At 49.2% G+C, this 13,771-nt stretch overlaps 1 protein-coding gene and 1 pseudogene across 1 annotated transcript; both read left to right on the top strand.

Moving 5' to 3' along the window:
• LOC136330136 (zinc finger protein ZFP2-like) overlaps nucleotides 1–13,771 on the top strand; it is a 91,264-nt pseudogene that overhangs the window by 58,100 nt on the left and 19,393 nt on the right.
• Nucleotides 122–397, top strand: LOC136331911 (vacuolar ATPase assembly integral membrane protein VMA21-like). Its single transcript, XM_066271079.1, has one exon. It carries the CDS (start codon nucleotides 122–124, stop codon nucleotides 395–397), a length of 276 nt encoding a protein of 91 aa, XP_066127176.1.

Genomic DNA, 13,771 nt, shown 5'->3' with positions numbered 1-13,771 from the left:
GGATTGGACACTAGTTACTTCTTTGTTTAAAAGTTAAGATGGATCTCAACCAGGCACCTACAGAGCCAATTCAGAATAGCCAAGGACGCTGGTCCGAGGACCTGGTTCAGATGGCAAAGCCATGGAGCGCCTTGATAAAGCGGCGCTAAATGCGCTGCAGCCGCCCGACTTCAGAAATGAAAGTTCATTAGCATCTACCCTGAAGACTCTCCTGTTCACAGCTTTAATGATCACTGTACCTATTGGCTTATATTTTACCACTAAATCTTATGTTTTTGAAGGTGCCTTTGGGATGTCCAATAGGGAAAGCTATTTTTATGCTGCTATTGTTGCAGTGGTTGCTGTCCATGTGGTGCTGGCCCTCTTTGTTTATGTGGCCTGGAATGAAGGCTCATGAGTGGCGTGAAGGCAAACAGGATTAAAGTGAACATCACTTTTTCATAGCATTAAGTTGGTTTTTAAAAATGGCAAATGCATCCAGGATACAGGTGATTTCAATAAAAATGAAAGGACATGTTAAAGTCTAACTTAAGGAGTTAAAAAAAAAAGTTAAGATGGTGGGGGGTTTTCTGCACCTGGTGGTTTTCTTGAGTTGCCTTGGAAACTTCATTGAATTGCTAACGGACCACGCTACCCAGGAATAAAGATGGATGTCTTTCTGGGAGTAGCTATGTTTTGCTGCTCGAAACAGTAGTGACTGTTGGCAATGCTGTGTGTGGCACCCTCCCAAACCCACTCTGTATATATATCTTTAAGTGTCTATCTTTAATTCAATTTCGTACCATTTCCTGCTCAAGAACTTGGAATATACTCGTCGCAACTGGCCCACGGCATTCTTTTGCCTCTGAAACTTGTTCCTTGAGCCCACTTCTACTTTTGTGACTTATTTTTATCATTAAGACAGAGAGGGGAACTGATAGGTACCAACAGTGTAACAAAGAAAGATGAGAACCATCAATTCTTCATTGCAGCTCCTTAGTTCTTTGATTGCTTTCTCATATGTGCCTTGATGAGGAATGGGGGGACTACAGCAGAGTGAGTGACCCCTTGCTCAAGGTAGCAACTTGGGTTTCAAGGAAGTGAAATATGGGCCCAAGGCATCAACCATAGGGTCATATCTATGATTCCACATTCAAGCCAGCGACTCAGCGCTCAAGCCAGGTTTTGAACTTGGGTCATCTTAATCCTAGCCCGACATATAATCGACTGTGACACCACCTGGTCAGGATACTTCTGTGAATTCTAAAAAAACTTATCGTATAAAAAACAAAAACAGCAAGCGTCTCCAGGATACTTCCTGCTAATTCCTGGGCTCACCTGCAATCACCTGGAGCAGCTAATGAAAACAACAATGCTACCTGACCTGAGGTGGCGCAGTGGATAAATTGTCAACCAAGAACACTGCAGTTGCTAATTCAAAATTGTGGTCTTGCCTGATCAAAACACGTATGAAAGTTGATGCTTCCTGCTCCTCTCTCTCTCCCTCGCTACTTCTAAATTGAATAAATAACTAAACAAAACAACAATACTGCTCCATGTAGAGCAGCTCTCCAAGTTTCGGGGGGATGACCCAGGTCATGTCCTTTCTTAAAAATCAAGCCATCTAATAGAACCCCAGAAAGAAATAGTTTAGCTTTAATAAGTATGCAGATGCCTTGGGGATGAGCGCTCCACTCTAAGCTGTGGTTCTGCAGGTCTGCAGTGGGGCCCAGGATATGGCATCTTTATCTAGGTCCCTGCGGTGCCTGCATTGCTCTCTCAGAGCTGTTTTCAGCAGCACTGGCTGACGGATATCGGACACAGAACTACTCACACTTCTGGATACAATGAGGGCGGTTTCACTTTTTCAGTCTCTAATTGAACAAATCACATGAAGAAAATAAAAGTTGCTGAACATCTGATGAGCTCAAGACCCAAGGCTCTGACTGCTACAATCAGACATCCTTACCAAGTGCACAATGAAAGAGCCTAATATACTTTATAAAATATTAATGACTGTTTCAACATATGATAGACACTAGAAAGAATGCAGAGCTCAGAATTTAAATTTGACACAGTACATTTAAAAGGAAAATTATGTGGAATATTTTTTAATGTGACGACTTCTGGATCAAAGATTTAAAATTTGTGACTGCCTCATATTTGGCAAAGAATTATAAGCTCTGCTTATGGCCTTGGCAAGTTGTCTCAACAGTAGAGCATGGGCTTGTTGTGTGGAAGTCCTGGGTTTGATGTCGAGTAAGGACACACAGGCTAAGCAAACCTCTGCTTCTCCGCTCCTCCCCCTCTCCCTTCATTTTGTCTTTCTTTTCTCCTGCAGCCATAGCTTTTTTGTCCAAGGTGGCCTCAATCACTGAGGAAGGCTCCACGGACACACCTCAGGCACTAAAATAGTTCAACTGCCGAGAAACAGGCCCAGATGGGCAGAGCATTGTCTCTACTGTGCTTGCAAGGTGGATTCTGGCAGGGGTACATGCAGTGGTGTATTATTGCCTATGTGCGTCTCACTTAAGAAAGGAAAAAATATTTTAAGTTGTGGTTATAAGATATCACCAATGCTTATTTTAAAAGTTAATAACTACTGCAAAAAAAATGATCGTCAGCCCTGGCCGGTTGGCTCAGCGGTAGAGCGTCGGCCTAGCGTGCGGAGGACCCAGGTTCGATTCCCGGCAAGGGCACACAGGAGAAGCGCCCATTTGCTTCTCCACCCCTCCGCCAAGCCTTCCTCTCTGTTTCTCTCTTCCCCTCCCGCAGCCAAGGCTCCATTGGAGCAAAGATGGCCCGGGCGCTGGGGATGGCTCCTTGGCCTCTGCCCCAGGCGCTAGAGTGGCTCTGGTCGCAACATGGCGACGCCCAGGATGGGCAGAGCATCGCCCCCTGGTGGGCAGAGCCTCGCCCCTGGTGGGCGTGCCGGGTGGATCCCGGTCGGGCGCATGCGGGAGTCTGTCTGACTGTCTCTCCCTGTTTCCAGCTTCAGGAAAAAAAAAAAAAAAAAAGATGATCGTCAACAGACTAAGAGTTATATCAGTAAGTTTTCTTTTTAGATGAATTACATGTGATAATTACAAGTGATAAAAGAGATAAAGCCACTACGTAAAAAATTTTTTTTTCTTCATCCCAACTTCTCCCCAGCCCCCCTCCCTGCTCGCCCTTCTCTCCGGGGCCTTCCCTCCCCTCTGGGTTTCTCCCCTTTCTCCTCCTCGCGCTCCTTTCCTCGGTTACTGTCACTCGCCCCGTCGCAGTCCCGTCCCCCCGCACCCCCACGTGACCGTCTCTTCATAGCCCCTCACTGACCTCTCCTCCCCCTCCCGTGTCTCTCTCCGTCCCGACCCCTCCCAGCCCCGCTCTGCGCGTCGCCGGGGCCCCTTTGCTGTCGCCGCTCCCACACAGCCCTCCCCGCGCGGGGCCGGGGCTCTTCTGGGGACCCCGCGTTCTCGCCCCGAATCCCCGCCCCATGGAGGGGGTGCTCTTCCCGGACCTGGGCCTCTTATTAATGGGGTGGGGGTCTCAGGAGGGGGTCCGCAGGTCCCCAGGCCGGAGGGGGGGGCAGTCCGGGCTCTACGGGCCGAGAGAGGCCGGGCGACGGGAGGAGCGCACACTGTCCGTCTCCAGCGCCCGCGTCCGTCTCCCGGGACTTTAAACAGCGTGTGTGTGTGTGTGTAAGGGGTAGGGGCGGGGGGAGGCTGCCCGCTCGGGACCGAGACAGGAGACCCCGCGGCAGGGGTTGTCCCACGGCCGACAGCGCGGGAGACACGGCGGGGCGACCTCAGAGTTTCCCTGGAAACCGATGCGGAGCCCCCACCCGGCAGTGAAGCGGGCAGGCTCGGGCCTCTCACCGGGACTCCGCACTCACCGCTGGGGGCTCCGGAGCGGGGCACTCCGCTTCCACAGCGACCCTCAGGCTCCCCGCGGGCAGAAATGAGGAGACAGTCAAATTTAAACCGGGAAGTTGGTAACCAGATCCCGCGTGATTTAGCTAAAGCCGCTTCTGGATTTCTAGCAATCTGCGCGTGCGCAATGCCTCAAAACCCGGGCGGGACAATTGTCGAATGAGCGCTTCTGCAATTGGCGGGTCGTGATAGGAGGCGGGTCTATAACTAAAGAGCTGACGATGAGGGGCGGGTTCCGGGGTGGGGCCTGAGTCCGTCCACTTTTCTCATTGGTTGTGTGTTGGATTGAACGTGGTAATTATTCCTAAAATGGGAAGATTTTTGTACAAACTCTATGTTATGGCCTGACCTGTGGTGGCGCAGTGGATAAAGTATCAACCTGGAACGTTGAGGTTGGCAGTTCGAAACCCTGGGCTTGCCCGGGCAAGACACAAATGGGAGTTGATGCTTCCTGCTCCTCCCACTTCTCTATCTCTGTCTCTCCTCTCTAAAAATGAATAAAAAAATAAAGATAAATAAAAACAGGCCCTGGCTGGTTGGCTCAGCGGTAGAGCGTCGGCCTGGCGTGCAGGGGACCCGGTTGGATTCCTGGCCAGGGCACACAGGAGAAGCGCCCATTTGCTTCTCCATTCCCCCCCCCTCCTTCCTCTCTGTCTCTCTCTTCCCCTCCCGCAGCCAAGGCTCCATTGGGGCAAAGATGGCCCGGGCACTGGGAATGGCTCCTTGGCCTCTGCCCCAGGCGCTGGAGTGGCTCTGGTCGCGGCAGAGCCACGCCCTGGACGAGGAGAGCATCGCCCCCTGGTGGGCAGAGTGTGGCCCCTGGTGGGCGTGCCGGGTGGATCCCCCTCCGGCGCATGCGGGAGTCTGTCTGACTGTCTCTCCCCGTTTCCAGCTTCAGAAAAAAAAAAAAAGATAAATAAAAACAAACTTTATGTTATAATCATCTTTCACAGATTCAATTATTATTATTATTAGTAGTAGTATTTTATCCAATGAGAGGCGGCGAGGTGTAGAGACAATACCTCATGCCTCCTCCCAACCAGGATTCACTGGCAACAATCCTCTGGGGCTGATGTTCCTAACGAAAATAACGAATTGAGAAAGTGCTCCAGAAAATAGCGGTTTCACCACTTATAGAATACATCAGAATCAAGGGAGGAAAATATGGGTTGGGGGGTTACATTAAATTTGATTTGTGCCAAATCAAACGGTGGCCCAGTGAATAGAGCATTGGACTAGGACATGGAGGACCCAGGTTTGAATGCCAGAGGTCGCCAGCTTCAGCCTGGGCTCATCTGGTTTGAGCAAGGCTCACCAGCTTGAGCCCAAAGTTGCTGGATTGAGCAAGGGGTCACTAGGTCTGCTGTTGCTTCCTCCGCTCCCCACCCCACCGTTGGTGAAGGCACATATGATGAGAAAGCAATCAATAAGAAACTAAGGTGCAGCAAAGAAGAATTGAAGCTTCTCATCTCTCTCCATTCTAGTCTGTCTGTGTCTATTTGTCCCTCTCTCTGTCTGTTACACACATAAAGAAAAAAAAAGAACCTGACCAGGCAGTGGTGCAGTGGATAGAGCGTCAGACTGGGATGTGGAGGACCCAGGTTGGAGACCCCGAGGTCACCAGCTTGAGTGCAGGCTCATCTGGTTTGAGCAAAGCTCACCAGCTTGGACCCAAGGTCGCTGGCTTGAGCAAGGGGTTTCTTGGTCTGCTGAAGGCCCACAGTCAAGACACATATGAGAAAGCAATCAATGAACAACTAAGGTGTCGCAACAAAAAACTAATGATTGATGCTTCTCATCTCTCTCCATTCCTTTCTGTCTGTCCCTATCAATCCCTCTCTCTGTCTCTGTAAAAAAGAAAAAGAAAAAAAAAAAAAAACAACAAAGGTAAGGAGCCAGCAGGAGTAACTGAGTCAGCCAGTGATAAATTGACATCTCCTAGTTCTCTCTAAATGGTTGCTTAGCGCTCTTTGCAACACAAAGCAAGAGAAGCAGGCTCTGTATGTAGCTATGACCAATGATTTGGAAACCCCTTGCCCCTTGTTGACCCCACAGAAACTTTGCATCCCCTGTCCTTGAGTCCTAAGAAACCTTAAACAAAGGAATCGCGTGCCCAATACTTGGATACTGTAAAGGTATATAACCTGTAAGAAAATTTAATTTTGGAAACTCATGCTTTAGTTCTACTAGCCCCACATGCTTCACCAGCTACTAATAAATTTTTGCTGCTCCATTAATGCAATTTTCTGAGTGTCACCTCCATTGGGATCACTTTGTTACATTTATAATTTCTCAACAAAGCTGGCTTTGTCAGGTGTTGGTCAAATAAGTTTGTAAATATGATATATATGTTTGCTCGCTTATAGTTTGCATTGGGTGTGGGAGACAGGCTGTAAGCTGGCAAAGTCATTATAGTCTAAGGCTTAGTTTTAAGACTAAGCCTTTCCCACCCCAAGTGGCTTTGTATCAGAGACTTCCTTGTTTGTATATTGGATTAAAGGTTTGGATTTCTACAGTATAAAATGGGGTAGACTGGGAGCTTACTCTCTCTTGGTTCCTGAGATTAGCATTAGAGAGGAGAGCAGAGATAGGCCACGTGGAGGAGAGGAGAAGCAGTGAAGATGGCAGAGTGCTAAAGAAGAAGCCAGTTTGTGCAGAATTGGTGAAGAGAGAAGGAGATGGGGAAAAGAGGTGAATAAGGCTGGTGTGGTACAAACCTTTTATCCTAGGAAAACTTGGATAAGTCAGTGGCTTTGGGAACCCTGAATGGAAAGGAAAGTGTTTTCCTACTGTGTGTATTTTTTGCCTGCCAGGTGCAAGCTAGGATTAAAGCTAATGGCTTTCTGTGGAGAATGGAGAGAGAAGAATGCAGGAACTTCCTGGCTTACAAGGACAACTAGGTCATCTAGTCATAGTTTAACTATAGTTCTCTGGAAGGATAAAACTTATCTGAAATCTCCCTCTTCCCCTTCCTTAAAATCCTTTAGAAGACAATGTATACATACCTTAATTAAGAATTCCTACACTCTGCCTGACTGGGTGGTGGCGCAGTGGATAGAGCATCGGACTGGGATGCGGAAGACCCAGGTTCGAGACCCCTGAGGTTGCCAGCTTGAGTGAGGGCTCATCTGGTTTGAGCAAAAGCTCACCAGCTTGAGCCTAAGGTCACTGGCTCCAGCAAGGGGTTACTCGGTCTGCTGAAGGCCCGCAGTCAAGGCACATATGAGAAAGCAATCAATGAACAACTAAGGTGTTGCAATGCGCAATGAAAAACTAATGATTGATGCTTCTCATCTCTCTGTTCCTGTCTGTCTGCTGTCTGTCCCTATCTATCCCTCTCTCTGACACTCTCTCTGTCCCTGTAAAAAAAAAAAAAAGAATTCCTCAACTCTGACTCACCCTCCCCTCCTGGAGTCCTGAGAGTGACCTATACCTCTAGACAAAGGGATCATGAAACCACTCACCCTGCTTGAAAAACCTGCATTCTGTAACATTTTATTTTCTTTCTAATAATCATCCCTCTTGAAATCCTTTATATGTATAAAAACTTGTAAACTAAACAAGCAGGGACTAGCTTATTGGGTTTCCTAATAAGCTAGCCCCAACACTTTTAGCAAAGGTATATACATTTGGTCTCTCTCCTTATCCTAAGCTAACTGTGAGGTCGGTTGGTCATGTGAGGAACCAGGCCTGGAAACTTTGGCTGGAACCACCCATACCCATGCATGCCAAAAGAAACTTCCCAGGAGCCCTTTGAAAAAGAAGGACTGTCTGTCAGCCAATAAAATTTTGCCATGTCATATCAATCCAACCACCTTACCAATGGTATAAATTACCCCCAAACAGGGGAGGCGGTGTGACTTCTTTGGCCCCTGTCTTGCAGACCAGAGAACATCGTCTGGGAAGCACTGTACTAAATAAAACTTTTGCTTATCCACACTTGGTGGCTACACCCTTCCTTCTTCCTCGGAGGGAAAAAATACCTTACATTTGGTGTTGCAACCCGGGAGGGGTTTGAAGTCCACAAGGGACTGCTCCTCTCCCCTTCCCTTCCAAGGAAGAACCAGGACCTCCAACTTTCCACCCACTTCAGCACATGGTGCAGTAAATCCCCTGCCTCCAGCTTTCCCTCAGTTCTTTCCACTGAGACTCCCTGTCCATAAACGCAGCTGTGTCAGGGACCTCTTATCCATTCCAAGTGCATGTGTGCTTGTGGAGACGTCCTGGACACTCTCACTCTACCTAACCATCCGGTGATAGAGATTGAGTTGCAGGATGCCAATTTTCATGTCTGATCACTCCGAGGACTGAGGGCGGCCCTAGAGGCTCAGGAACCTAAACCTGATCCCAAAACACTCCTGGAGTGCCTTATCTGAAATCTCTCCCTCCCTAAAGAAGAAGAAACTGTTCTTCTTCTCCACTGTGGCCAGGCCACAGAACCCACTGGATAATCGAACCAGGTGGCCTCCTGAAGGACTTTCAATTTTAACACACTAACCAATTTAACTATTGCCAAGGAACTGGGAAATGGTTGGAGATCCCTTACATTCAGGGCTTCTAGTATTTGTGCTCTCATCCTAATCTCTGTGCCACTTGTTCTACAGCACAGGCCCTTTTTGGCCAGAGAAACCTCACCTAAACCCTTTGCTCCTGATCTTTCCTCCTTCACCTACCCCCAACTCTCTCCCCCACCTGCTCGATCCCTAGGGGCACCCCTTCCTCAGGACCCCTCTCTGGTACCTCTGCAGACCTCTTCCACTTGGGTCTCTTCCCTCCAGGAAGCCCCTCCCCTGCCTGCCATGATCTCCTCCCTTCTCTGCTGTATTCTTAAGCCCCTCCCCCACCAGGCCCTCCTCCACTGGCCATTGGCCTTTATGCGGGTTTGCACAGCTTCTGACCCGACAGCCCAACCCCAATCTGCTTGCAGGAAGGCCTGGCCTTGTCCTGCCTCTGGCTTGGGCATTTCCAGCTCAATCTGGGTACTGGGCTCCCCAGAAGCCCCCCTGATCTTATTCTAAACCCCAAACCCCTATTCGAGACCTGATGAACATGGCATTTAAGGGTTTTCTTTGTGGTTTTTTTTTTTTGTATTTTTCTGAAGTTGGAAATGGGAGGCAGTCAGACAGACTCCCGCATGCACCCGACCGGGATCCACCTGACACACCCACCAGGGGGCGATGCTCTGCCCATCTGGGGCGTTGCTCTGTTGCAACCAGAGCCATTCTAGCGCCTGAGGCAGAGGCCATAGAGCCATCCTCAGCACCCGGGCCAACTTTGCTCCAATGGAACCTCGGCTGCCGGAGGGGAAAAGAGAGACAGAGAGAAAGGAGAGGGAGAGGGGTGGAGAAGCGGATGGATGCTTCCCCTGTGTGCCCTGGCCAGGAATTGAACCCAGGACTCCTGCACACCAGGCTGACGCTCTACCACTGAGCCAACTGGCCAGGGCTGCATTTAAGGTTTTTAATGGTCAGGAGGAAAAGACTGAGGCTGTTCACCAGAACTGCATGCAGCAAAAGGTAATGCTCCAAACCCAGGCTCTTGTGGCAGCCCTGAGGCCGGCAGAGCAACAGAGGCAAGGCATTGGAGGCACCTGACCCAAGTCCAGGCCACAAAGAGAAATCCCACCAGGAGATTGCTTTAAATGTGGCAAGGAGGGTCACTGGTCTCGGCATTGCCCCTGCCTGAGGCCACCCACTAAGCCCTGACCTGACTGCAAGCTGCCTGGTCACTGGCAGAGTGATTGCCCCTTTTGGGCAACAGGCTTTTCCTTGTGCCTCTACGTAGAGGACAAGCCATCCAAATGGGAGGCCAAGCCAACTAAGTGGGCCCACCACTCAAACTTCTCAGTCTCATGGATGACTGACACGGCCCGGACTCAAAGACCCCCGTCACCCTCGCCAAGCCTAGGGTAGTACTGCAGGTAGTGGGTAAGTCCATCTCAGTTCTTGTGGACACAGGGGCTACCTTCTCTGTTTTGCCATCACACTCTGGACCTCTAGATCCCTCACAGGTCTCGGTTATGGGAGTGAATAGAACCCTTTTTTCCCCTCTTTGCACATCACCCCTAATATGCCGTTTGGACAGAATCCCCCTTTTCACACTCCTTCAGATTCTTTCTTTCCTCAATCTAATAGGCTTCTTTTGACACTAAATTCCAAATTTTGCTCTCTTAGCCAAAACCCCCTCCTCTTGCCACATACCTCCCCTTTGTGTCTTTACTCTGCCATCTTCTTGGGGGACACGTGTACCAGACCCTTCCTTCCATAGGGAGTCCAGATGAAGCACAGCCAGCAGTCCCCCTCCAGCCTGGAGACACGTTTCTTCTGAGGGAGCTCCAGCCCGGCTCCCTACAGCCCAGGTGGACAGGACCCCATATGATAATATTGACTACTCTTACTGCAGCCAAGCTCCTAGGGCAAACACCTTGGTACCATGTCTCTCGCCTCAGGCTTGTCCCCATATAGGACAGCTGGCAGTCAGAACCACTGGGCCCCAACTGTCTCCAGCTCACCAAAAGGTTGGGCCCTGCAGATCCTCCTGTTGCTCCTTTCCCTCCCACCAGGAACCTGCAACCAGAGTGAGTTAAAGCAGGGAGCAATGCTGTTCAATGATACTGGCCCAATGGAAGAAACCACTCAATCATCTACAAGAGAAATTGTATAAGGACCTCTCCTCCTACAACCTGCTTAACTCCTGGTGGCAGCCACCCACCCTCACCTGGGCTACCTCTATCCTAGGTCCTCTTCTAATTATCAGCATATTACTCACATTTGCTCCTCTTTTTTTTAGATTGTTACAGGGCTGCATCCACAAGGTTTCTTGAGTCACGATCAACCAGATGTTCCTACACCCATATACGTGACTCTCCTCAGAGCTACCACCTTCTAACCTCCCTTCCCCACGACACCCCTAACCAGCAGGAAGTAGCCAGATGAATAGCGGCGCTCCTATCTAACATAAAAGGTCAAAATGTGAGATTGGTTGGCAATAGGAAAGGTCATGTGAGGAACCAGGCCTGCCAAGTTTGGCTGGAACTGCCCATACCCATGCATGCCAAAAGAAACTTACCAGGAGCCCTTTGAAAATGAAGGACTGTCTGCCAGCCAATAAAATTTTGCCATGTTATATCAACCCGACCACCCTACCAATGGTATAAATTACCTCCAAACAGGGAAGGTGACGTGACTTTTCTGGCCCCCATCTCGGGGACCAGAGAACATCGTCTGGGAAGTACAGTACTAAGTAAAGCTTTTGCTTATCCACACTTGGTGGCTACACCCTTCCTTCTTCCTCGGTGGTGAAAATACCTTACACTAACCATTTTACTGTGGTGACAGGGATGTGTTGGAATCCATGGGAGTCCGAAAAGACCAGAGTAACAGGCTTTATTGAAAGGAAGAAAGAAACCATGTCAGACACTTCTCCAGGGAGAAGAGCACTGGTTACAGACAATGAGGTGAATTTTATAGGGCTTGGGAGAGCCTGAGGAGATATTGAGTCAGAAATTCTGGTATGTTCCCTTTTACAGTTTTGGCTTCCTGGAATGCTTCTCCTTGAGGTGGGTGACCAGCTTTTTGGAACTCTTCTGCCTCAGGGGGGAATTATCCAGTAAGTAAGGGTGAGGTCAGGCAGCCAGGTGGGACAACAAAAGGGCAGTTGGAATTTCTGGTAAATTCATATATCTATCAGGATGGGGGGTAGACACTAGAAGATTTGGGAATGTCTTTGCCGGGTATGTAAGCCAATTGTCACAACTGTGTTATCTTGTGGTGTAAGAATGCTTTTTTCCTTTTAATAGATTCTATAGATAGATGTTGTAAGCTTGTTAGTAACTGACTATTGTACCATGCTCCCTCCTTACCCACCCAACCAGTACTGGATTTTGTATAAAAGAAGGTCTGGAACAGTAAGAGGGCCTATGCGATTTGGGATCGTGCCCCATGTAGCTAGCCGGCTGATTAATAAATTCCTCAAAAAATCATTTGGACTTGATGTCTCTATGTAACCCTCAGATTGCAGTACTTTACTACATACAAGCCTGCCAATATCCATGTTTTATTGGACACATAAGTCTTAGGTTTCATGTCTTTAACCCTGCCAGTAAGTCTGTTTCAGGACTTGAGGCAGATGACCAACCGCAAAGGAATGTCTGATGTCACAAGCCCACGACCCTTCTCACCCCCCCTCCCCAAAGCCCTTAAAAACCTGGTCCCAGTCTGTGCCTGGTGCGTGACTCCCCTTGTGAGTCAGCTGGGCAGGGTTCCTTTCTTCCTTTCAATAAAGCCTGTTACTCTGGTCTTTTCAGACTCCCATGGGTTCTAACATTTACTTCCATGGATTCCAACATTTGGTGCCGAAACCTGGGACAGGGTACCAGATGCCTGAACGATCCCCTTTACCTGCCAAACTTACTACCAGGGAAGCAGTGGGCAGAGGTAGCTCATCCAGGGCTAACTCCTTGATTCTGTTTGGCTATGTGAACATAGGTTGATTGGCCAGCTACCGACCCTGTCTCGAACGCCCCCCCCCCCCACGCCAAACCAGAAGATAAGGAATTTCTGCTCTTTCCCATCTCCGGTAGGCTCTTATTCATCCCTCACCCTCACTCTCTCTCTCTCCTTTCAGGGTCACTGATTGGGAGGTCTCTACTCAGGGAAGCCTATAATTGGGCTTTCCTGAAAGTCTAGGCGACTAACCAGGTTGCTCCACTCTCTTTTGAAAGCGAGATTCCTGGCCTGACCTGTGTTGGCACAGTAGATAAAGCATCAACCTGGAATGCTGAGGTCGCCGGTTTGAAACCCTGGGCTTGCCTGGTTTAGGGCACATATGGGAATTGATGCTTCCTGCTCCTCCCCCTTTTCTCTCTCTCTCTCCCCATTCTAAAATCTTAAAAAAAAGAAAAAGAAAAAGAAAAAGAAAGCGAGATTCCCGGTGACGATCGGCCTTCTCGTTTTCCACTTTCAGTATAAAGGATAGGTGAAAGAGTCAGAGGATGCTCTTCTCTTTCTCTATTCTCTGCCCTCATGGGCTCCTCCCAGTCAAGACCCTCAGAGACTACTCCTTTGGGATGCCTCTTAACTTCTTCTGTAACACAGCATAGCCTTAGTACAGACTAGATAATGGCTCCCATTGGCCCAAAAATGGAACTTTTGATATTAACATCCTCCGGGACCTAGATAATTTCTGCCACTGGACTAAAAAAGCCTCAGAAATTTCTTACGTGCAGGCTTCCTTCTACCTTCACTCCTGTCCTTAATCTCTGTGCTGCCTGTTCTACACGCAGGCCGTTTTTGTCCAGAGAAACCTCACCTAAAACCTCCACTCCTAATCTTTTCTTCTCCATGGACTCCCAACTCTCTCCCCCTCCTGCCTGACCCTTGGGGACGCCCCTGTCTTGGGACCCCTCTCTAGTCCCTCTTCAGATCTTTTCCACTTGAGTATCTTCCCTCTAAGAGTTCCCTCCCCTCTCTTCACTGAATCCTCTTTCTCATTCACTTGCAAATACCAGTCTCTCTTTCTCCTCCCCTGCTGGCCAGGGGTCCCTCCCTTCTCCACTGTGTTCTTAAACCCTTCCTCCCTCCTTACAGATGAGCAGCTCTATCTCTTTTTCTTCTTTGACCCATTCACCCTCCCTGCCGGCTTCTGTGGTGCCTGTCTCTCCTTCACCCCTACCCCCTCTTCACAAGCTCTGCCTCTTTCTTCTTTGACCCCTCCTACCTCCTTATGGGCTTCAGTGGGGGTGCCTTTCTTCCCCTGTCCCCTCCCCTCTCCTCAGAGTTCTAAATCTTTTTGACTCCTCTAATCACGTGGCAACACCACCAGCATTCCAACCTCCTCCCGCTCCTCCTGCAGATTCTGACCCTCCTTTCTATCCAGCTGCT

This window comes from Saccopteryx bilineata, chromosome 3, assembly GCF_036850765.1.
Source record: "Saccopteryx bilineata isolate mSacBil1 chromosome 3, mSacBil1_pri_phased_curated, whole genome shotgun sequence".
Lineage (NCBI taxonomy): Eukaryota > Metazoa > Chordata > Mammalia > Chiroptera > Emballonuridae > Saccopteryx > Saccopteryx bilineata.
This window is presented reverse-complemented; position numbering and strand designations above follow the sequence as displayed.